Source organism: Balaenoptera ricei, chromosome 12 (genome assembly GCF_028023285.1).
Source record: "Balaenoptera ricei isolate mBalRic1 chromosome 12, mBalRic1.hap2, whole genome shotgun sequence".
Classification (NCBI taxonomy): Eukaryota; Metazoa; Chordata; class Mammalia; order Artiodactyla; family Balaenopteridae; genus Balaenoptera; species Balaenoptera ricei.
Genome location: NC_082650.1, coordinates 25,792,157 through 25,818,185, shown reverse-complemented (window position 1 = coordinate 25,818,185; position 26,029 = coordinate 25,792,157). Strand labels below are relative to the sequence as shown.

Below are 26,029 nucleotides of genomic sequence, written 5' to 3'. Positions count from 1 at the left end.
GCATGTGTAGAAAAGTGGGTAAGGGATGCCCAGGTCTGCCCTGAGGAGTCCAGGAGAGCTTTGTGGGAATCCGAGCTTCAACCAGATGACCCTTACAAGGGGAACAGGAGTTGGCCAGGTGCGAGAGGCTGTGGTTTACAAGGGAGAGGAAGTGGATTGAGACACGGGATGGAGAGAAAGGGAGGGCAAGACGAGCCAGGGTTCCAACAGAAGGACTTTATCCTTACGTGTAAGGGCACAAGGTAAAGACCTTGGGTGGAGGCGGAGAGAAGCACGGGGCGGGGGGGGGCGGGGGGCGGGGGGTGGTGGTGGAGAAAGGGTGATTTGTCAGGTGAGGCCGGACAAACAGAGGTAAGGAAGGTTCTCAGATGCTAAGGAAGTTAGGTTTTGTCCTGCCAATTGTGGAAAGCTGGTAAAAAATGTTTAATGAGAGGCATGATCAGATTTCTGTTTTAAAGACAACACCCATGGACAAGGGTGTGGCTCAGTGATACCACCATTATCAACCTTCTGAGTCATTCACACACTTCTCTCTCTGACGAGGTGTAAACTAGGAAAGCAGCCATGTCGATTTCTCTCTGACTCTGCTACAACATCCAGCCCGGTGCGCCTCACTTGCTCGGTGCACTTAGAAACTTTTATGTCACCACAAACTTAGATTTGTGGACAATTCAATTTGTCAGTATTTGTGTTCAGCCGTAAATTGTATCTTTGTGTTAATAAACTTTGCATATCACTCTTAAACAGTTAAAAGAGGCCAATCAGAATTTTGGAGCTTAGAAGGGAACTTGGAGATTGAAAATTGTTTTCCAGAGGAGGAAACCAAGTACAAAAATGGGATATGGGGCTTCCCTGGTGGCACAGTGGTTAAGAGTCTGCCTGCCAATGTAGGGAACACGGGTTCGAGCCCTGGTCCGGGAAGATCCCACATGCCGCGGAGCAACTAAGCCCGTGAGCCACAACTACTGAGCCTGCGCTCTAGAGCCCGTGAGCCACAACTACTTTAGCCCACGTGCCACAACTACTGAAGCCCGCGTGCCTAGAGCCCGTGCTCCACAACAAGAGAAGCCACCGCAATGAGAAGCCCGCGCACCTATTCAGTATTTATAGTCAACTGTAGTCATTTTCTTTTTTTTTTTCGTATTTATTTATTTTTTAAACATCTTTATTGGAGTATAATTGCTTTACAATGGTGTGTTAGTTTCTGCTTTGTAACAAAGTGAATCAGTTATACATATACATATGTTCCCATATCTCTTCCCTCTTGCGTCTCCCTCCCTCCCACCCTCCCTATCCCACCCCTCTAGGTGGTCACAAAGCACCGAGCTGATCTCCCTGTGCTTTGCGGCTGCTTCCCACTAGCTATCAATTTTACATTTGGTAGTGTATATATGTCCATGCCACTCTCTCACCCTGTCACATCTCATTTTCTTTTTGATGCTAAAACTTGCCTTAAATTTGGTCTGTGGGAGACCCTTCAAGCTGGTTCCTGTGTCTTTTAAAAATTTACTTCTGGGGGCTTCCCTGGTGGCGCAGTGGTTAAGAATCTGCCTGCCAATGCAGGGGACATGGGTTCGAGCCCTGGTCTGGGAAGATCCCACATGCCGCGGAGCAACAAAGCCCGTGCCCCACAACTACTGAGCCTGCGCTCTAGAGCCCGTGAGCCACAACTACTGAAGCCCATGTGCCACAACTACTGAAGCCCGCGTGCCTAGAGCCCGTGCTCCACAAGAGAAGCCACCGCAATGAGAAGCCCGCGCACCGCAACAAAGAGCAGCCCCGCTTGCCGCAACTAGAGAAAGCCCGCGCGCAGCAACGAAGACCAAACACAGCCAAAAATAAATAAATAAAATAAATAAACTTATTTTAAAAAAAAGGTATATGATTTCCCAACATCTCACGGGCTACTGGCAGCAGTGGAATCACAATTCTGGTCTCCTATCTCATTTTTCAGAACAGTTACTGACAACACAACAAGATGTCAATGCCTCTGTGGTTCAGGAAAGATGAGACAATTACACATCCTACTTCTGTTCAGTGACTCTTCCAGAATAACGAACCACTCCGTGCCCTGCCCTCAATTCTATGCCTATTTTTGTTTAAACTAGTAAATAAGTTAAAATTCTCCATGAATGAGTGTAATTTAATGTTTCTTTCTTATTAAAAAAAAATGAAAGATAATCCTTCTTTAACCAGTGACATTTAACCGTCTCCTTTTACACATCAATTTTACCAAAGAATTCTTCAGGAAGAATGTAAGTAAAGAAGTAGGCAAAGAGTAAACTGGCTGCAAGTGCTAAATCATTGGTATATTTAATGTTTCTAATCCCTTATCTTTCTTTCCTTTGTCACTTTTATAACCTGTTTATTACTATTTTTTTTTAAGTCCATCGAGGTACTAATGACCTACCGTAGCCCTAAAAATATGCACCAAATGCTATTAGGATGAAACAATGGTTACAGATGTTTGTCACACATGATGTCTCATGATGAAGCTTCCTTTCTTTATTTCTCTTAAACATATTTGACTTTTAATGAAATCAGGAATGAGTGAAGAGAAGTTTTCATGAGCAACAGGGAAACCACCGACCTTAGGCTATTTTGCATTTCCTAAATTAACTGGCTGAAGAAACCAAATCTGCCTTGAGCCTTTGGATTCCCCGTGTAAGCCCTGTCCCAGTGACCTTTCTGGAAGTTGAGGGCAGCTGAAGAAGCGTCAGAGATAGGCCCTTGGGATCTGAGATCAAAACAGGCCAGCATGGGCTGAGAAACCTGATTTGGAGTTCTTGGCAGAGCCATCTATAAACTGCAAAGCAGCTGTCAATTAATCCCTTAACTCTGATAGGTCCTGGCTTACTTATCTACAAAATGGAAAGGGGATTTATTAACCAGAGGACCAGGGAGGGCCCTTCTAGCTCTAGCATCCTGGGCATCTTTCAGAGGTTGATGGGGAGTCGGGGAAAAGGAATCTTGTGCATGTGGATGAAATGAACCTGAGTGTCAAGTGTCTATGGCTGTCACTGTCATCTGACAATGTTCCTTGTTCTCTTCCTCTCTCCCTCCTCCCCACTGTATATCCCTGGAGCATAATGGCTGGGAGAGGAAGTGCCAGCTAAATCATGACAGCCATTTGGGAAAGAGGGCTGAAAGTTCTATCTGTATTCCATTGCACTTAAAAGGCACCCTTCTTTCTACAAACACTGCTTCCACATTGAGGGGCAGGTACTTTGAGATACTTTATATAAATAAGTTGGTTTTATTCCCACAAAACAGATATTATGATCTTATTTTATAGATGAAAAAAAAAAAAAGCTCAAAATGTTAAAGAGACAAACTCAAAATTAAACTCAAATGATACATTCCTAGTACATAACAGAGGCAGGATGTAAACCTAGATGTGACCCATGCACTTTTCATGAAACCTGGGCTTTTCCTATTAGAAAGCAAGAACAACAGGAGGTTTCTGGAGTTCAGGTCATATTCTATTTTTTGACCAGAGTAATAATAGTTATATAGATGTTTGCTTTATAATTATTTGTTAAACTGTACATGTCTTATGTATTTGTCTGTGTTCTATGTCATAATTTTTTAAAAGTGACAGAAAAGAAAAAGATGAAGAATTCATTGTCATTAGCACAAGGTGGGCAAAGCAGATGTTCATCCTGAGCCTGTCTGGGTGGTGAGCAGATGTATCATTCCAAGAGAGAGAGCTCTCAGCCAACATCCCCCAGGTCATGCCTAGAAAGGTGTCTTCCAGAAAGCTCTGTAAAAAATGCCACAGGACCCCCAAGAGGAGACTCTATAGCCAAAACCACAGGGCACCTGGGATATCCCAGGGACGCATCAGCCCAACGCAGACAAATGAGACCACCAAGCCCCCTCATCAAATCCAGAGATCCCCACAGCCCTTCCCAGAACAGACTTACTTGTCCGAGTCAAAATGCAACTAGTAAAAAAAAAAAAAAAAAATGCAACTAGTAGGTGGTTTCTTGACAATGAAAGGTAGATGCAGTGACCCTTAGATAAAGTCTGTGTGTCAGGAAGTGTCAGAGAAACCTGGCTGGGACTACTTGGAAACCTTGTCCATAATTTTAAGAAAGGTGTACCACTCTTTAATGTTAAATAGGTTGGTCTGTACACACACACACACACACACACACACACACACACACTATTGTTTTAAATCACTTGGTACAAATAGTCATTTCTTCAAAGTGTAAATCCCCAATTCTTATCTCTCCAGATATAATAAACATAACCTTCTGACTCTGAATTAACACAGGCCAGATCCCACATTCCTCCCTGGGCTTACACTTCTAATTCTAGAGCCACAGAGCGGGCTGACCTGCTAAAATGTGTTTCTTCAGGAATGAGAGCTGTGACTAGACGGTTTCTGATACCAACAACAGATGCTCTGTGAACTAATTCAGGCAGGAGTTAACACAGATGCAGTAACCAAACTGCCTGTTAAACATACTATGAGAAAGTATGTTTATCTCTCTCCCAAGTTGGCCTTTTGGGGGAATGAAGCCTGAAAAATAACATGTTTGTTTCAGCCTTTAATAATCTTAAAACTTGTCAAATGAGGCCTACAGGTTGTGAAGAAATAAAATCTGAAACTTTCATTGAGTCTGAGTGAGCCCACCTCATCCCTCAATTCCCCTTTTCCCACTGAATTGTGGCCCCTTCAATATGTATAAAAACTACCGAGATAAAAATTTAGATAGATAAAGGTTACTGATCATCACAACTAACTCTGATGAAGTTCATGAAGGGTTCAAATAACTATGGAAATTAAAAGTGAAGAATTCTTCTGGAAATTCAGTAAAATTCACTATTCATTATTAGCCAGATGTCCTGTTTATCCAAATATCAAAATACTCTTAAAATATGGGTACGGACTTCCCTGGTGGTGCGGTGGTTGGGAATCTGCCTGCCATTGCAGGGGACACGGGTTCCATCCCTGGTTCGGGAAGATCCCCACATGCCGCGGAGCAATAAAGCCTGTGTGCCACAACTACTGAGCCTGTGCTCTAGAGCCTGCGAGCCACAACTACTGAGCCCGTGTGCCAAAACTACTGAAGCCCGCGCGCCTAGAGCCCGTGCTCTGCAACAAGAGAAGACACCGCAATGAGAAGCTGGAGCACCACAACGAAGAGTGGCCCCCGCTCGCCGCAACTAGAGAAAGCCTGTGCACAGCAAGGAAGACCCAACGCAGCCAAAAATAAAAAAACAAAAACAAATGGGTACACCTTTGTATTGTTGTTAGTAATAAGTCATTACCTAAATCTCTAGTAACTAAATAAATCAACAAAACCAAATCATTTGATCCAAGAGCATGGTCACTAAATTCTATCAAGTTCTCCAGAGACGAGCCCCCAACAACAAATACAAAAGATCTCTGCTTTATTTGGACTGGAATGGAAACCACCTGCTACAGGCACTCCACATGCCGTGTGACGCACCAGGAAAGCCCGTCTCCTCTGCAGTGGGGGAATGGGAGAGTGGTGGTCTCCCAGCGCCGTTCTGGCTGACCAAGCTCTCCCCTACATGTCCAGCGTACCTCACGCCCATCCCCATTACACTACTGTCTGCTTACTTCAGTCTTGACACCAGACAGCAAGCTCAGCTCTTTAAAGCTGGGGACCCACGACCTTCTGTCTCTTCATTTAAAAACTCCTGGCATAGCACAGAATTGATTCTTAAATACGTATTAAGTAGTGTCTATTAGCTACCTTTATGTACTAACTCAAGCTTAACTTTTTCGTAAAAGCATTTTCAGTAAACCTGTGCCTTCCTCAACCACTCTACTGACCAGTAAGCATTTGTGCATTACTTTAACATAAGCAAATGTTTACAACACTTAGTTATTAATTTATTAGTACTCACTGTATCATTTCCCTCTGTATTTTATGGTCCTCAAGAGGGGAGCTGAGCCCCTCACAAAAACTGACAGAACAGCTCAGACAATGAGCATTTAATGATTAAGAAAAAGCACCAACCTGTTTAACATTAAACGATAGTATTCCTTCCTTAAAACAATGGACAAAGTCACAGTAAGACTAGAAGGAGGAACGAAATATTAGAATGCTCATTGTGAATAGTGAGTGACCTACCTTTCTATATTTTTAAGCAAAGGCTGTTGAGGTCAAATTAATTTAGACTGATAATCTTATATAACATCATACTTTAATAGTGCCATATAGTAAGGGACTGGATTTTTTCTTTTTAATCTTCACTGATAATGAGGCAATAAATACTCTGCACTCATGTTGTGTTTATTTCGAGTTGCTAACATGATGTAGGGGAAGTGGTATGTGAAGTTCTGTACATGTGATTAAAAGTAAATAAATGAAGAACAAAAGAGCTCAGATGTTCTTTCTCATTTCATCTTTCTCAACCACTATTCTTCAAGTTATCAGTTATCTAAAATCTCTTAAGCTGCATTTAAATCCAGATTTAAAAGTTGAGCTCTAAGAATTTCCCAAACTTATTAATTTTATTACGAGTAAATCCCTTTGATGAACGATTTTAGGGCATTTAAGCAATCACTGAAGCATTTACCTTTTCAAAATAAAATCTAAGTGTAGGCAAAACCAGTGGTGATGATATTTCATAGGTATCTGTTGAACAGTCCAAAAGAAAATAAAATCAGAAAAATCTATATACAGATGCTCAGTGTTCTAAGGGCAGAAAAGAGAAGCTCTGATCTGGTACTTGAAAATACATGAAAGAGGTAGTGAAGCACTATTTCCTGGAGAGTGATCAAAAAACCACTGGGCCTGAATACTCAAATTCACATATACCTTTGAGAAAGCATTCTCTACAAGCCAGACCATGCAGTGTTCTGTCTTCAGAGCAACAAGAGAAATGTTAACAATGGCACTCCCTCAGGGGTTTGTCCTGGGAACCGTGCCATTTAATCTTCTTATTAATTTTTTGGTGGAGGAAGGTGAGCTCTAAGTAGAGAAGCTCTTTGTCAAAATTTACTAAAGACAAATCACTAGGAACTGAAGGGATCTAGAAGAAATTGTGGTTGGATTTAGGCACCTCATGAAGTCAACAAAGGTCAAAGTACAACTCCAAGGCCATACGGAAGAGCCCAACTAATATGATTCTTCTCATATAAGCTTGTAGTCACTAAATATACAGGGTATTCAGTCTAAATGAAACAGGGAGCCCAATAATGTCCTCATTGCTGGACAGTCCAATGCCAAGACTGTAAGATACAAGACACATAAGATTGCAAGATACATATGAGATAACTGAAGCGTTATGAAAGATTAAAGGAAGAAAAAATAGGGCCATGATCGAAAATGTTTGTATAGTTCTGCTCAGAATACCAAATCTATTGTGAGTCTATTGACAGCTATTCCTTCTCTCTCTAAGCAGAGATTATCTGCTTTCTTTAATTACAATACAGCAATTTTTGGCACCTCTCGAGTATTTTTCACATTGTGATTTGCACTCTAGATATAAGTATAAATTCCTCGAGAGCTGAGACCCTGTCTGTGTATTTGCATTTCTGCCAGAATAACAGGTTTCAAACAAATGGTTGTTAAAGGCAGCAGTTAAGAATATGGGTTCTATAGCCTAAGACTGTCCAAGGTTAAATCTTGGTTTTACCACTAACTTTGAGAACTTAGGCAAGTTTCTAATCTTTGTGTCTCCATGTTGTCATCTGTAAAACTGGCACAGTAATGGTTGGTAGATTATTGTGAGGATTAAGAGATAATATGTGCAATGGTTTAGAGCAATACTTGGTATAGAGTTGAGTGTTTAATAAATGTTAGCTAATAACCACAGTAGTTATAGTAACAGTACATTAATATATGAATTACTTAATAAATGACTGATACACAAGTAAAAACTATCATAAAAATTAGAGGGGTCCTCATGCTGGGATTTTCTTGAATCAAGAACAGTATTTCTCAGATGTAAGTCTTTCACAATTAGATAAAATATAGGATGCCTGGTTAAATCAAATTTCAGATAAGCAACAAGTACTTTTTTAGTATAGTTAGATCCCAAACAGCACATAGGAGAAAACTGGTAGAAGCAGAGTCTGGTAGGATACAAATGTTGGTTTGTTGTTTTAAGAGGAAGTCTCTGAATCTTAAAAGTCACTTCTTCCTCTTTTAAAGAATTTCCTCCCTCCTTTATCACTTTTAGGATGCCTTCTTTGTACCATGCATAAACTCTTCTTAACATCAGCAACAAGCTGAGGTAAAAATGAGAATTTTAAACTAGATACAGGTGTACACTCTTCCTGGATTTCCTACTGGCCACAGTGCACTCTGCCCACCTGGGCTTAAAGGAGCCCCGTTGGGTGCTGCCCAAGTTCTGATAAATCAAACCACTCTGCACTCCTTCACAGTCTATATTTAGGTCCCCTTTCCACCCAACTTGAACTAACTGAACAAACCATTACAAAGTACTAGCTTTAACAATTTGCTTTGAATACTTACAATGGTCTTAAAAAGGCAGTGGCAAAATTTCCCACATCAGCGGGTGTTTATTTGGATTAAATTAGTACTAGTGGTTTAAACATGCTAGAGGGTTCGAACATGGAGCAGGCTCTTTAAGGACAGATTTGCATATCTGTAAATCGGCAGCTTTCAGAGACCAGACCATATTAGGCATGTATTAGGTTGTGAGTATTTATGATATTTTATAAAGACACAGCATACTATCCGTTCATTATAAATAGCAACCAAATCTATGCTTTCAATTCTAACAGTCAATAATCCAAGAACAGCAAGCTTGCAGGGCACCATCTTACCCCTCAATACTGATTTGAGGTTGAGCTTGGCTTGGCGGTGCAGGTCCTCTACGCAGGGGGGTCTTGTGGTGGGAAGGAACACATTCTCCTGCTGGTGCCATGGAGCAGTGTAGTGGACTGTCCATCGACTCTCCTCATCTAGGTTGGAAACAGCTGTAGAAAGAAAGAACACATTCAGAGGTCAAATTAAATGTGTTACATCAAGGTGGGTTCTTGGTACCTAACACACCCATAGGTAAGGGCCAGCAAGGGAGAAATGGAAAAAATTTTGAATAAGATTCAATCTCAGATCCCAGGGGTCCTTCCCACTGTGTTTTGTGTTTGTTCAGTTAATTGCTTCCCAGCTTTTTAGGCCCTCCCTCTACTCCAATGTTAGAAAATGATTAACAAAATCAATGAAGACCTCCAACTCCTGCTTAACTCCACCATGACAAATAATAGTCAATTGTACTATGTCATTGCGTTAGTAAATGTTAGATTGTCAAGACAGAAAACAAATTTTCTACTAAGAAGTTGGGACCCATTCTTTCCCCTCTAAGGCATTATTTTTAAAACATCACTGTTATAAACAATTAAATTTTTACAAAACTAATCATAAACATTCAAGGTAATACATTTAAATAGCATATCTAATTAGAAATCCATTTGTGCTACAAAATTTTCTCTGTATTTCTTGCTTTCATGGAATAGTTTTATATTCAAATATTTTTAGAAATTCCAATGCAATTGACTTTTCCCAATATAATCCAATTCAACTGAATTTTTCCAACACAAAAGAGATTGAGGACATCAGAGGGGGAAATGATAGGTAGGCTAAATCTCTATGACAATTTTCCTTTATCCTTCTAGGGATTGGGATCGCTCTGTCTACGCATTTCATTTTTTCCTGACAACACAATCTAAGTGGGGTACCAATGGATCCCAACACGAAACTGACAGCACCATAAATATTCAACAATTTTTAAAATACTCTCTATATAACTGCTGCCATAAGCCAGGTGTAGAAGAGACTAAAGAAGTTTGAGAAGGACCCTGTGCTGAGGCAGTTACTGAGGGTGACAAGTCTAACTCCTGTAAAACCAGCAGATACGACAATTGTGAGTCAGGGGCGAGTCTTCCCCTAACTCTGACCTATGCCACACAGGGCACGCTGGGCCTACTTGTTTCTACAACGTAACATGTCCCTGGAAATGAGACCATAAAGTAGACTCTCAAAATAAAATCAACAGGCGTGCATGAACTATTGAACCTTTCTATTTGAACGTGTTTAAAATTAACTCAATGTACCTTACAGTACAGCTATTACAGCCACTAAACAGATCAAATGAACTAATATATGTAAAGCCTTAGCTTATGAAATAACTCATGTAAAGAATGGTTGTGGCGAGAGCAGTGCAATTACTTGAAGGTAGCTCCTGACTTTTCAACCATCGCTGAAGAGGAACTTGGCCTTTCTCAGTGCCCCTGGGAACATAAGCCACCACGTATACCATGGTCAGCGCTCACCCCATATACCATCTTCTCTACAGCTACTGAATTCTACAAGCCGGGCTTTAAATAATTCATTTCCTAAATCATCCCACCTTCTCCAGTTGTAAGATAAATTAGTACTAGGGATGTGATGTGCAACATGATGAACACAAGTGACACTGCTGTGTTCTATATAAAAGCTGTTAAGAGAGTATATCTTCAGAATTCTCATCACAAAGAAAAATTTTTTTCTTTTTCTTTTGTATGTATATGAGATGACGAATGCTCACTAAACTTATTGTGAAAATCATTTCATGACATATGCAAGTCACATCATTATGCTGTGCACCTTAAACGTACACAGTGCTGTATGTCAATTATATCTCAATAAAACTGGACGAAGTGTTTTTTAAAACCATCCCACTTTCTCCATAAACTGCTAAATGGGAAAATAAACATTGAGAACTAGACATCAAGTTAAAAACAGAAATGTCCTGTGTGCTTTCTGCTTTTAACGTTTGCTAAAAGCAGCATGTAAACTAGGCATCTGGCATTTCACATAACCTCCGTGGAACAAATGTTTTGCATGGTGCATAGAACTATCAAACTTAATCTATAAAATCCACAGAGACCCAATTTAGCTCTTAGTTATGTATCTGAGAATCTTGCACAGGGTGGGACTCACCATATGTCCCCCAAAGAGTAGCCACAGTTAATTACAATGTTTTGTGCTAATGTCTATTTATTTAAAGACTGAATTACCATACTTCATAGTTGGAAAATACTGAAAATTGAAACTCTTCCTATTCGCCAATTACAAATCAAATCCAAGTAACAGCGTCCGTGTAATCACACCATCAGCCCCACCACACAGCTACTAAACTGGCTCCTAAGAAAGGACAGTTGTCTCTCCCCTGGTGTATCTCACTCTTGCCAGGGCAGACTTTAATCAGTCCATCCAAAGACAGCCTTCAACCAGGGAAGCTGTAGAAATGAGCCCCAAGGGCTGTTCTTTTGCTTTCTCCGAAGTTTCTCTTACCAACGCTCCTACCCATGGCACATTTATCCAGTTTAAATCCATTGGTCCAAAAACTAAAGTAAAATAAAATAAACCAACAACTATGTAAAAACAGAACCATGTATTTATAAAAATTATACTTTCCAAAGAATGAAGAAGCACCTGGATTAAAGAAATTTAAACCAGTGGTAAGTATACAATGAAGCCACATCACAAAAGCTGTGTACTTTACAATGACTGATCAGTCTAGACAGAGCCTGTCCTTGAGCTCTTAAATACCCAACAGAGTGCCAGGGAGTTTTAGAGGATCATCCCCACCAAAAATATGTGATACATTACACAGAGGCTCCTCATATATTTAGCCAAAGAATCAAAAAAACATACACTGTACATCAAGGCAGACATAAAGTAAATACAAGGGGGTTTTTCCCCCCTTCTTCAAAGGACTTCTTTTGAGAAGCAGAAATGAATTCACCTAAAATCCCAACCCATAAATAAGTAAGACATGCTAAAAAAAATCACAGAATTCTGTCCTAGAGTTACAAAAGTCTGAGGTGTTTGAACAACTTGGTATAGAATGGAGTTTAACTCATGCCAATTATGCTGTTTCACACTCTTAATTCCGTCACTCGAAAGGATGAAGTCGTACATAAAACACACACACATACACACACACTCGCATGTAGTGGGGGAGAAAAGAAACTACTTACTTTTCTTCCTAAAAAGTTTAATTAAAGACTTGATCTTTGTATTAATAAAGACCACCATTTCCAGGATGTCTACATAGGGCTTAGAAATTTGAATCACATTAAAAGCTCAGTGCAGCAAGCAGGTGGCAAGCGGCGTCCTTCTGTTCCAGATTCGAACTTTCTTCCCCTGGTCTTGAATCCTTAGACATCTGCCCCGGGTGATGTAACTTTGAGGTTGAGCTTATTGTCAGGCAGTTACAAACCATTAACAGTCCTTGAACCTGAAACGCTCCCACTGAAACCTAATCTTTAAGGCTGAGAGCGGCCAGTGACAACACGTACAGAAAGAAAGAGAAAGCCAATCACAGTTCTTATTTGCATGATAGCCACTTCGGTCTTTCTGCCTTGGTGCTCAATTATTCAGTTTTCTCTCCAATAGATCAGAAGTTTCTCCTCTCTGGATTCCACAAAAATAGTGCAGATTTTCCTTAAGGAAGTTGAGGTGAAGTAAATGTGTTCCCCATTTTCACTGGGCCACTGTGAACATCCAGATCTTTTTACTGGAGCCGACAAGTCTTAGAGCCAGTCTGTTGATTCTTTGACTCCCTAGTTAAGTCAGGCATTTGAACTGATTTAGGGGAAAAAAGAGCCAGACTATTGTTTCCCCAACCATGCCCCCAGGCTCAGCCTCCCACACCAAAGGAATGTTTGCAAAGAAGCAGTAAAACTTTACAATAGAATCTCCATGGAGCTGTAAATGAGGACTTGGTTGCATTTTCGTGCAATTTAGTACGCCCTGTCTTCTCACCCAGTTTCTTTTTTTTTTCTTGCCAGTGTGAGCATAGCACTGTCATTGTTCCAAAGGGTGATCTTGTTTGCATCTAGCTGCCACAGCTCTCCCACCTCACCCCACAAAAAAACCCCTCAACTTCTCCCATTCCAAAGGAGAAATTAGATGATATAGTACCCTAATCATTTAAATCTGTATTTTAAATTTAATTATCATCTAAGCCAGGTTTTTTAAATTCCACATCAAACACCACCCACGGGAGAGAAGAGGAATAATTTCTAACAAACATTATTTGAGTTTCTCTTTAACTTGAATGTACTGTACTGAGTTCTGGTTCTTTTGCAATTAGCTAAACCCATTTGCAATTAGCCACAGAGAACTGGGGAAACACAAATAGAGAAGAATCAGAAACGTGGTACAAGCAGACACTGTAAAAAAATACATTCCGGGGTAAAGGGACAGGAACAAAAAGGAAAAGAACACAAGTAAGAAAATATTATGAAAAGGGACAAAGGAAAAGAATGCTCCGCACATCTCTCCCCAATTCCACTTCATGGCAAAACAGTTTTTGAGGCATGTTAGACAACCTCTTATTTCATAGCTTTGGGCCAGACTTACAACTGAATGGAAAAATGTAATAACCCACTAATTCAAAACATTTCGTTTATAACAAAAGCTCTTAGTCAAAGAATAAAATTTATATAAGGGGCTCCCTCTAGGGAAAACTTTGGAATGATTCCTCCTCAAATCATTTCCCCCCCAATCTTATTTTTTAAACAACAACAAAAGCAAAGCAAACAAACAAAAACCAAAACACACATATTATCCTATCACCATACATATTATCACAGATTTCCAATTTGTGTTCTTTCATCCCATACATAGCTTTATTTAAAAGTAACCACATGGCCAGATGGCAAATGACAAACTACTGTGAGTGTAAGCTGCCTGAAACGAGTGTGCAAAGTCTCCCTTAGGAAAACACACTTATAAGCAAGAATGACAACCTCGCCCGGCTTCAAGAGCTGCCTCTCAGCTCACTGCACTCAGACAGGTAGCAGCAGGTTCTGGCAGGAAGTACTCCTATTCAGTTCACAACCAACAAGTTTCCGAGGTTGAATGTCCCCATGCAAACTTCCAACTGGAAACAGCATATGGCCTTTCATGTATACAACAATGGCATTGGAACATTGATTCATTCATTAAAAGATAAATATTGAGCACATACTAAGGGCCACTCATTTGAGATCCCTCTTGGAGCTTACATTACTTGACAGTAAACCACAATTATATGGTATATTAGAAGGTGGTAAGTAGAATGGACAAAGGAAAAAGTTGAAGAGGATAAAAGGGGCTTGAGAGGAGGGGAGGTGGCCAAGTTGTAGTATTAAACAGGAGTCAGGGTAGAGCTTGAAAAAGTGAGATCTGAGTAAAAACTTGAAGGAGGCAATGCCAATAAAATAAGAATCTATCCAGCGAATCCCACTGGCTCTCATTTTAAAGAGGGAGATATGTTTATTGGTAGTGAGACATTAGGACTAGTCAGAGAAGTGCTCTAAGAAAATGAACTCTGGTAAGAGTCACGCATGAAGTAATTCCCTTTCTCATTCAATTAAACCTGATATTAAGTGGCCTGAGTTGTGTAAAGATAATGCCATTATCTGGTTACACAGCAGTCAGTGGTGAGTCTAGGGGTAGAAAGCAGGCTTCCACTCCACTTCCCGGGGCACACTGTCCTCTACGCGTTATTCCGCATTGCCTCTTAACCTCCTAAGTCCAGAGCTTCAGGAAGGAACCACATAAATTAGGGTATTTATTGTGTTACATAGTAAGTTGTGTTTGGAAAGAGCTTTTTAATTATAAAGATTTCCCCAATGATTTTCTCATCTCTTACTTTACATCCTGCATAGAAGCATGAGAATGAGGAAGTGTTTTCATCTTATAATTTGCATTTGCCTGGATGTCATAGTTTATTGAAGAGTCATGGTTTTACGAAAGTGTCTAGTATTTTTCAATGGTTCCATTTACACATTCAACGGAAAATACATAAATCCATGGTACTTCTTATTCTAACTTTAGCTCTATATCAGTAGCAACAATTTTTTTTAAAAGTTCTAATATCCCAAACGTGGAAGACTTGACAGCATAGCAAAGGAGTGAAGAGCTCAGCTCTGGAGCCCTCTTACCCCGGATACTGGCCACTTACTAGAGAAGTGACCTCTCCATACCTTGGTTTTCTCATCTGTAACATGGAGGTAATAACACTACATTACAAGGTTATTATGAGAATTTAAAGAGTTATGATTGACAAGGTCCTTGGAACAGTCCCTGGTATGTGGTAAGCATATATAAGTATTTGTTAGAGACATGAATAATATCTGAAGAGACAGCTAAGCAGTCTTAAGCTTAATAAAGGGACAGTAATGCCCTTTATTGTGAATGGAAATCAACTTCACAATCTCATGGTTGTCTTTCTACTTGCTGGAGAGTTAAACTGCCAGCTGCATGAATGACTGCTCTAAACCTATCACTTCCAGTTTTGATGCACAAATTATCTTTCCCCCTGCCTAAAATTCTACCGCTCACCATTTAAAAAAATTCTCAGTGGTCACCATGAACTTCTAACCAGTACCAATGGTCTTTTTCTCTCTCCGCATCTTTCTAGTTATCTTTTTAATCATATACGGCTAATGACCCGGTTCTGGCACTATTCTTCATCAACACTGCAAACCACTAGCTCCTTTCCTACATTTGATTGCTCCTTCTCTGGATTCTGACAAACTCTTAACAAGCTTCCACGAGCCAGTCGTTATACTTCCGTACTATGCTATTTACTTATTGCCCCTTGAAACCTTAATGATTTTGCTGGTGTGAGGCAGGAGTCAACAAATTATGGCCCTTAGGCCAAATCCAGCTGGTCTCTTTATAAATGGTTGAAAAAAACTAAAAGAATAATATTTCATGACATGTGAAATTATATAAGACTCAAATTTCAGTGTCTGATAATAAAGTTGTGATGGAACACCACTACGGCCATGCATTCATCTACCGTCTACGCTGCTCTCAGGCTGCACAAAACTGCAGAGCTGAGTAGTTGCGTCAAAGGCTATATGCCCTGCAAAGCTGAACATATTTACTCTCTGGACCTTTAGAGAAAGATATGCTGACCTCTGGATGAAGCTTCTGCCTTTAAACTCCCCACTCAGTCTTCACCTCCGTCTGCTGTCTTTCATTGGTCTTGTCCTCCAGCTCCATCTTACTAACCTCTACTCGAATCTCACATTATCTCAAGCTGAACGTCTAATTTAAGCCAGTTTACTTAAATTAGCTACTTATCAAGAACTTTCTCATTTCTATTAGGGCTGACAGTCAATTTTTCAGCGAACCAGACAGGTACATTTAAACTCCAGTAAAAAATGAGAAAACTGAGATCTAGACGCTGATGCATGTCAGAGCTAAGATGAGAATCTGGGTGTCCTGAGCCCTCTTCCATTAGTGCAATTAAGTTTTGCAAAGATATCTTTAATTACTACATTCAAGTTAATATATCTTACACCAAAGTCTTTATTAGAGCCCACAACTAATAAAAATATTTAAGAGTAGAAGTCTTCAGTTAGTACATTCAAGTTAATGTATCTTACACAAAAGTCCTTATTAGAACCTATAAATTAAAATATTTAAGAGTAAATCATTGCCCTCTAAAAATACTGTTAAATATTACAAAGGAAAATATGCTCTAATATCACTTGAATAATCCTGGTGGCTTATCCTGGTCCAGAATTTTGGAATTCTATTACCACTACTATTGTATAAATATTGGCATCCTTATTCATAAAAGTCCAACATTTCTGCTTAATCTTTCACTGAAATGAAATCTTATTTTTAACCAACATTTAAATTTTTTCTTCTAGGAATCATCCGATTATTTCTACAGTTACCTGATTACTTCCCAGGAGCGGGTATATAACATACCAGCAAAGAGTCAGAGGAATATTTTGCAAAGTAACACATATTCTAAAAATTTTAACTGTGAATATGCATTTATGTCCCACCAGTCAGCAATTTTACATCGAGCATTTATTAGCTGCCTTGCGTTAGGCATCCGGGTTAAAAGTAAATCAAACATGGTCACTGACTTTCGTAGGAAGTTCATAGTCCAGTGGGGAGGAACTTCCTACGAAAGTCAGTGACCACACCCAAACAGATAAAAATAATAAAACAATGAATAAGTATGGCGAGAGAGATAAGACCATGATGTTTACTGGAAAGATGACAAAGGGTATGTAGCTCACTTATTTTAAATTTATTTTTTATAAATTAGTTTTTTATTTGTGTTTGAAAGTTAATGCATTTCGCTTTAGATCCTGGGTCATAATTTGAGGTATTAGGTCAGAAAACACTGCCACAGTATTGTTCCCTAGAGAAGAATTCAAGCAAACCCAAACATAGTTTAGTTTTTGGTAGCCACTTAAGCTTTTTTTAAAAATTGCTTTCCAGCATTACATAGGTTTTATGTGTACAACATTATTGTTAAACTTCTGTCCGAACTTCAGCCTGCTCACCACCAAGAGTTCAGTTTCCCTCCATCACCATACAGTTGACCCCCTTTATCCATTTTTCCCTCCTCCCACCCCCATCCCTTCTGGTAACTACTACTCTGGTCTCTTTATCCGTGTTTGTTTTTGTTTGGTTTGTTTATTTTATTTATTTAGATTCCACATATGACTGAAATCATACGGTATTTGTCTTTCTCCATCTGACTTATTTCACATAGCATGATACCTTCAAGGTCCATCCATGTTGTGGCCAATGGCAAGATTTCATCTTTTTGTATGACTGAGTAGTAGTATTCCATTGTGTGTGTGTGTGTGTATGTGTATACACACACACCACGTCCACTTTATCCATTCATCTGTTGATGGGCCTTTAATGGTGTTGGGAAAACGAGAGAGCCACATGCGAAAGAATGAAACTAGACCACTATCTCACATCACACACAAAAACCAACTCAAAATGGATAAAAGACTTGAATGTAAGAAACCATAAAACTTCCAGTAGAAAACAGACAAACAGCTGTTAGGGAACAGAGGCGAAGAGGGAACTTCTAGGTAAAGCCCAGTCCTGGGACACACGGAGATCTGCAAATGCTTCGGTGTAAGCTTATGGGAGAGTGACAGGGAGAAAGGTGGCAAGAGAGGCAGGGGTCTGACCCTGAAGGGCATTGCTTGTCATAGGGGTGGAATTCAGTTGGTGGGCTAGGGAGTCAGTGAAGGAGTTTAACAGAGGAAGTTGTATGGCCAGCATGACACTGTAAGACATCACTAGTCTAGGTGAAGAGTGTTTGAGGGGCTTAAGTGGGCTTGACTGGAGGGAGGGAGAGAAGGTGGGGACCAAGTGGCAGCAAATCATCACGCCAGTGGTGAGGAGGTCAGAACCAATTCTCACGCAGGGTTGTTTTTCCACAACATCCTTGGTCTTAGCAGACTGCCTTTAACAGTGTGTATTATGTTTCAGGAACCATTATATACTTAACATATAAAATTTTAAAAATTAGACCTTAGCTATTAATAAATGACCCTGTTACCACTCATGCTTTCATTTGCAGTAAACCTTAAAATATACCCTTATTCTTTTTATTAAGGACAAAAGATTACAGGTATAAACCTACAAGCTTTAAGTGCAGAGCTGTCTAAGGACTCATAGATAGGCCTCCACCCCCTCTGAATTCTTCCCTTCCCTCTCCCCATTTACACAAAGCTTCACGCATTAAATATAGTTAGGGCATTAAAAGTCTTTATTTTGAATCTAAAACTTTCACAAACTTTGTTTAAAAGTATTTCGTAAAAAGAAACATTTTCAAATACTAAACAGGAGTTATAAGTAGAAACAAGGCATGATTATGCCATATAATATATATACACATTTTGAATTACATAAAATTTGAGTCCTAGATCAATTGAAAATGGACTGTATAATCAACAAAGATCACCATGGTCATCTAAGTGGGGAAGGGGAGGGAAGGGAAAGAAAAGTCAGATGTAATGGTATTCTGGTCAGAGCTCCAGATTCTAAATGATAATTTAAGCATGTCTCAAAGGAATTTAGCTCTTGAAAATAGAAAATTTCTCAGCCTAGCCTTATCTATAAATGGTGCTTTTACTGACTACTGATGTGTTTTATGCTATTTTTAAAAATCAAGCTTAACATCTGAAATAGAAGACTGTACATGACTAAGTTAATTTAGGTGTACTGATTATCTTTATGCATAGTTAAAATACTTCAAATACAATGTTTAAATCCATAGACACACCCATTCATTCTTGTGCTTTTCAGACTCGTTGGATTGGAAAACATCATAGCAGAAAGTATCCTATGCAAGGCCACAGGTCTATAAAATAAAATGTACACACTTAGTAGTAAGAGATTTTAGAAATTTATAAAAAGTAACTAGCAACATAATCTCCTTAATAAACATTCATAACAATGCTTTAGTAATAGATAGACTTACAGAAAGCTTAGGCCTAGCTTAGGTTTATTAAGGAACAAAGTCTTCCCATAACTTTAACTTTTGGAAGAATTATGTTTCATGTTTTTATAAATACTTGCAATATTGAGAGAAATTATATACAGTCTATAATTCTTATCTACGAAAATAGCAATCATTATTGAAGCTGCAAAGCAAATTAATAATAGGCAGATGAATTAATACAATCAATAAATGTACAAATAAGAGAGTAAATTTTAAAAACAGGACTGCCAAATAAAATACAGCATGCCCAGATAAAGTTGAATTTCAGATAGACAAAATTTCACAATTAAGGGATTTTTTAAAAATCTACAAATTCATTTGTTAATACAATTGTAATTTATGATATTAAAAAATAGCCTTAAGTATTTGATACAACAGATGGAAAAATATACTTTATATTATTCAAGACAAATTGAATTCACTATAGGTTCTTGCTGTTTGGCACTTAATTGATTAAAAACTGAAAGATGAGTTGTCAGTTGTTGGCTAAAGAATCTATCTCTTAGCCACTGCAATGAGAAGCCCGCGCACCACAACAAAGGGTAGGCCCCGGAAGAGTAGCCCCGGAAGAGTAGCCCCTGCTCGCCCCAACTAGAGAAAGCCAGAAAACCTGCGTGCAGCAATTAAGACCCAACGAGCCAAAAATTAAATTAAAAAAAAAAAAGAATCAATCTCTTATTTTTCACATCAGGCATTTTTCTTACAAATTACTACTCTTCATCTCTTTAGTCTAAGATATTAAACATTTAAAACTTCTTCTTTGATTTACTTGTCAGTTTTAAATGCCATTACTGAAGAGCTGCGATCTAAGAGGACTCTTAGAGCAACAGCACAATGGAAGGATCAGCCTGCCATCTCCCTAATCCAGCAGACACTACTGGGACAACCGGTATTATGTGGGCCCTGACGCGATGATATACCAAGTAATATAAACATCACCCATGGTAAATTCGAGTTAAACATTTTTGACAAGTTAAATTTTTCCATTTTACAGGAAATACAAGACTTAGAGCTAGAGGAAAAAAAACAAAAACAATCACTCAAACTGAAAAGTGGAACATTTTGCTGGTCTGGCCCCTGCAATAAATCAATTAAATGATAATAACAATAAAGGGAATGTGCCAGATTAAAAGAGATTTAAGGAACATCACAACCAGATGTATGATTCTGGATAGGATGCAAGTTTTGGATAAACCAGCTATAAAGAAAGGCCTTTTGGACAAATGGGGAAATTTGAATATACACTGGGTGTAATCTTACACATTTAACAGTTGAATAATAATGTTAAACATACATATACACACACACACACACACACACACACGCACGCACGCACGCACGGTTGTGGAGATGCCGGCCTGGAATGCAAATATGTGTCTGATGGCAGATGCCCATGAAGAATTATTTTAACGTCCCATGAATCATGTTATTTCACAAAAGTGTATTAAAAATCACCAATATTCTAGAACTTCATTGGTACAATAGTCTTTTCTTTCTTCTGCTTCTGAATTAATCTTTAATGATGAATCATATGGCATGTTGAAAACAAGACAAATGGAAATCTCTCTTCTCATCAATATCTGGTCGGGGGAGTGGCTGGGGGTAGGCAGGGAAACCTTAAGAGATGATAATGTATCAGTTCTTTAGAAGGAACTTGATCTGGCATCCACTTTGCCAGTTAATTCAGATGCTAGGAAATACCCTTCACTCTGCATGTGCTAAAGCTAAAGGCTTCTGCTGTGGATCCTAGTTAATAATTTAATCTAAAACCACTGCTACCATCTGCTTGGTCAATTTCAAAACGTCTGCTATCACCGTGACTAGTTTAGTCAAGTCACAATATTCACGTGACAAATGTTGAACAAATGGAAGGCGAAGCAGACGGAAAGTATGCTTTGGAAAAAAGAAACCCCCATCAACAGTCTAAAACACAAAGGGAGCCCTGCTGACCGAGCATTCAAAGTTCAACCATGCCTGCGGGGATGGAAGGATGCACTGTCTCTCTAATGTAGGGAATGTGACAATCCGGAGGCTGTCCTGACATGATGGACATAGGGTGGGGCAGACAGGGGAGAGCTTTGTGAAGGGAATGGGCCCTGAGATTGGAAATACTGGTGGGTAGGGATACAGCAAGGGCAAACTGGAAAGGGGAGATGTCACAGGCTCCTAGAAAGGTAGAGCTGAAAAGAGCCCTAAAGAGCATCCAATCCACTCCTTTTATTTTACAAAGTAGGTGACCTGCAGTAGATCACAGAGCTACCCAGCAGCTGAGCTCATTCCGCATCCTGTGCTCCAGTTTTCAGTACACCACGCTACCCTGCCTTCACTGCGGAGGGCTGATGGGCGGGGCTCCAACCATCCACACTCATGTCTCCCTCTGTGCCCCTGTTATTCTTCCCCGGGAATGCTGGATCCCTGACTTATCCACTTGGCATGCCCCTATTCTTTTTTTAAGTTATAATTCAAGCATTAACCTTCCTTACGAAGCATTCCTTGACAGAGCTTTCATAACTCTCTATTTCAAAAATATATGTCATTTTACTTCAAGGATAACTTCCTCCAAAGTGAACTATGTCTGTCTTGCAGAAAGAGAACAAATAGTATCACTAAATGTAAGCCTCTTATACTTGGACTAGTTATTCTTCACATGTTGTACAGCCCTAATCCATCCACCCGAGTGAACTGATTCATCTAATTCATTTTATTCAGCCTATATGAGGTATATAATCGCTCATTTCAGGAGAGAAATAATGTATATGAGTAGAGCAACATACCAACTAGTTCAATTAAGTTAACTCATTTTACCTTCCCCAATACTGTCATTCAAAACATATTTTCTGAATACATATTAAAGGCCTAGCACATCTTAGAGAATAATTTTCAATCACTTGGAAATAAAAATATTTTTTCTGGGCTATTTAAATTTAACATAATTATGTCCTTTTATACTAAAAATAATTTAAAGGGAAATAAAATTTTAAATTTGAAAAGAAAAAAAATCAATGTAACCTTTCTTCTAAATCTTCAGGGAAGAAAAAAAGTCTCATCATGGAATGAAAAGCCAAAGTATATAATGTGATGATCTTGGAAATCTAATTTAAGAGAGTCATGTGAGTAGCTGAAGTGTTTTATATTCTGGGCTCTCTTTTACTTTTTAAATTGGACAATATTAAGGACCTGCTTGATTGATGGTGTTACAAAACCTGTAAAGAATCTACACTTGAGAAGAATTTTCTACCTAGAAAAAATTGAGAGCAAAGGATACTTTCTAATCATGACTACCAGGGGAAAACTGACAAAATAAAGTCGAAGGTTGCCACCTACAGGTTACAAAACCTGTAAAGAATCTACACTTGAGAAGAATTTTCTACCTAGAAAAAAATTGAGAGCAAAGGATACTTCCTAATCATGACTACCAGGGGAAAAACTGACAAAATAAAGTCAAAGGTTGCCACCTACAGGGGGACGCTGTCCGCTCAATGAGACACTGGTACAGGAAAAGGATTCCTCCTGCTGTCTCTTGACAGAAAAGCTTGGAAAAAAGGGCTCTGGTTTAACACACCCACATTCATGGTCATGTCTCAAAAGAATGTCCTCATCTTCTTCTACCAAAGGAAGACCATACTCTGTAATCTCTGTGCCCCTTTTGAGCCTCAATTTGGACAAAGTTGATCTCATACCTCCAGGAAGATTTGTGAATATTCATAAACTCCCTAGTATCTGCAACCAAGCTCAGATTAAGGAAGCACCCCTGAATTCTAGAAAGCATTTCTGATTCAATAAGGGGGCAGCTACAAGTGAATAACTAGGACTAAGAAAACAGAGGTCCATATCAATTTACAACCAAAAGGTAAAATCTTATAACAAAGGAATCCAAAGGAGTGTGTTTCCATTTGGAGAAAACAAGCAATGGGAAGAATACCATGAACTGTTCAGTTTTTCTTTTATTTCCTGTGATTTCTTATATTGTTTCACATATGGTTAAGATGAAGGCTACAATTAATAAGCTGATGTGATCAACTGCTTTTGTTAAGAGGCCAGCTGGTTCACATGCAAAATGATAATTAGACAAATTAAGACAGACTGCTTTGGTTTGCTGATGAACTGACAGCAATACTTATAGTTAAATGTCTCCAACTGTATTTGGTTTTCTAGTAATGGTAAAAGTTGATCTAGGTAAGGATAACATTTATCTGATTCGTGTTAGGTTTTATAAAAAAAAATTTACATTGTCCTAAGCCACTGAATAAACAGCAGCAGAATTCTTCAGAGAAACCATAGCTCCTTATAAAGCATGAGTGCTAGGAAGGTTTTGCAATTATGCTGGAGATGTCACAGCAGGAGCAAGGGAAGGTCAGCCTGGCATAAAATGATATTCAGACAATCTAGAGAGTACAGAACTTTCACTTAAGTTAGGCAGTCACAGACTTTTGAAATAAATAAAACCTGCCTATAAACTCAAGTTTTCATATATTTTCATGGATTTTTCTTTTCAATCCAGAGAGGTAAAATTTAAATAAGTAAACAACAAATGACAGCAAGAGACAAGAATAAAAACATTGGTTAGTATATAGAGACATGTTCAGTAACCTAATTCTCGTAACCTAATCTTTCTAAAGCAAGGATTTCACGATGTAGATTTCTGAACTGATGCTGCAGAAGTGCCTTCACACTTGTGGGCATTCCCTGGTGCTAGAGGACAATACAACTGGACACAACTGGAAGGGAAGGGAAGCATGGTGATTGCAGAGCCCACATAATTAGGCTCACATAGAATCTGAGAAAAATCAATGGTAATCAAAACAATAATGCTAATACTAGGTAACAGCTGGCCACTGGCTTTGTAAAAAATGATATGCTTAGGTCCTCCGCATCGGTATCATGGCAGTTTGAAACAAAGCAGAAGAAAAAAAAAAAAATTAAATTCTTCACATCTTGCAAATACAATAATATCAGGCAGGATTAAGATCAACAGTCTTCTTCATGTGCCTGACATTATTTCTAATATGCAGCCAAAACTATGAAGCTTGGAAATATAAAGACAGGTGTGAATATTTCATAATTTGGTCCACTGATTATTTTGTGTGTGTGTGTGCTTTTTTCACTAAAGAAAAAAGATCAAGGGAGTAGAAATCACTATAGGAATTTGGTAACGAAGACATGGGCAATCAATGTTTTCCTCAACCAGAATAAAAAGAAAAGAAATCTGGGGAGAAAATAAAACAGATTAAGTTCTTACAATGCCAAATAGTTTTTCCCAAACCTCTCTCAAGTTGTACGGCAGCTCTCAGAAGACTCAGTTTCATCCATTTTTATCACCTCATCTGAAACACCTATCTCTTTGTGCGTAGCAATTCACACACATCATTATATGATAGAAACAAGTTCAAATGAAGCTGCCACAATCAATTCTCATTAGCAAGCTATTGAAGTATACATTTAGACTATCGAGGGCGGTCCTAAAATAACTGCACTTTTCAATACGTGCCTTGATGTTCATGTACAATCAGCTTCACTTGAATGGAATTTAATTATTTTAACTGTTTTCTGAAGAGAAATACTCACCAACCGCACCCCACTGGATAGAGGAATCAGCCACAGACTCCAGACAATGTATTACGTTCATTATCAAAATAATCCCCGGGGCAGCTCTGGAGAGCTAGTTCCAGCAGGACACCCCATGTTGAAATAGGATAAAATTTACTTCTTCGCTCAGTAGCCTTCCTCTCCCTCTTGTCAATACAATCACAACCACTCATCAACAACGATAACTCTATATTCTGAACTTTCTAGCTTCACTCATATTGTTTAACATCACCACTCCCCTCCCCCCCCCCAAAAAAAACACGGCCTCTTCTTTCTGCAGCTGCTGCATGCCACAAATAGCTTCTTGTATAATTTGACTTAGAATGCACCCCAAACTAAACATGTTGAATGGCAACGTGAATGCTTCATTCAGAGAGCACTAAAATGTGTAGAATGTCCTAAAAACATCGCAGTGGAAAAGGGGATGGTTTGGTAGTCCTGGGGCAGAGGACTGCTTTCAGCCGTAGCCTGCAAATTCTCCTCTGTTCTATGCAGACGGCTTCGGAAGATTCCCACAGTGTTCAAAGGAGGAGCTAATTCCCCTCAGCCTGCCCTGTCCCCACGGGCTTTCTCTAAGGTTGCCTCCATTCCCCACGACGAATGTCTTTCTTCTTGCTTTCCTAATAAAAGGTACTTAGTCTATTTATGCTCTAGCATCAATTATCCATTCTCGGGTTAATTCAAATGGTTTTTAAGTTGTTTGCCTTAATGTTTTGTGTATTCTACACATGGCAAAACCCCCTCTGCCATTTTTGTAAGCTCCTGGCGGGCCAGGGCCGAATCCATACAGATCTCTTTGCACAGGGCCAATCTTGGTGCCAGGAAAAGCCAGATGCTTGGGAACTTGATACAATGTGACAACGCATAACATTCATGGGCACATTCAAAAAAAGGGGGTAATCACCCATCTTTATGAAACAGGTGAGGGAGGGAAAGAGCCTGGAAATTTTAAAAGCATTTGTCTATAGGGCCATAGTTGTTTAACCTCTATGAAAATTTCCCTTAAGAACTAGCTTGCAAAGACTAAACAAAAATTTCCACACAGATAATGGTTATTTTCACCTCATTATACATTGTACAAGTCATTTTTTGAAATGTTTCCTTGTGTGTTGAAATTGGAATTTATTTACTTGAATACCAAGTATATTGTCAACCAAATGATTGC

The 26,029-nt window shown here is 39.1% G+C and overlaps 1 protein-coding gene across 2 annotated transcripts in view; it reads right to left on the bottom strand.

Annotated features, from left to right (window-relative positions):
• The window catches only part of NHSL1 (NHS like 1), a 238,868-nt gene that overhangs the window by 50,127 nt on the left and 162,712 nt on the right, over nt 1–26,029 (bottom strand). For both annotated transcript variants that reach the window (XM_059941108.1, XM_059941109.1), the window contains exon 2: nt 8,783–8,935. In XM_059941108.1, the coding sequence (XP_059797091.1) occupies nt 8,783–8,935 (153 nt within the window). The remainder of the gene's footprint in view (nt 1–8,782; nt 8,936–26,029) is intronic.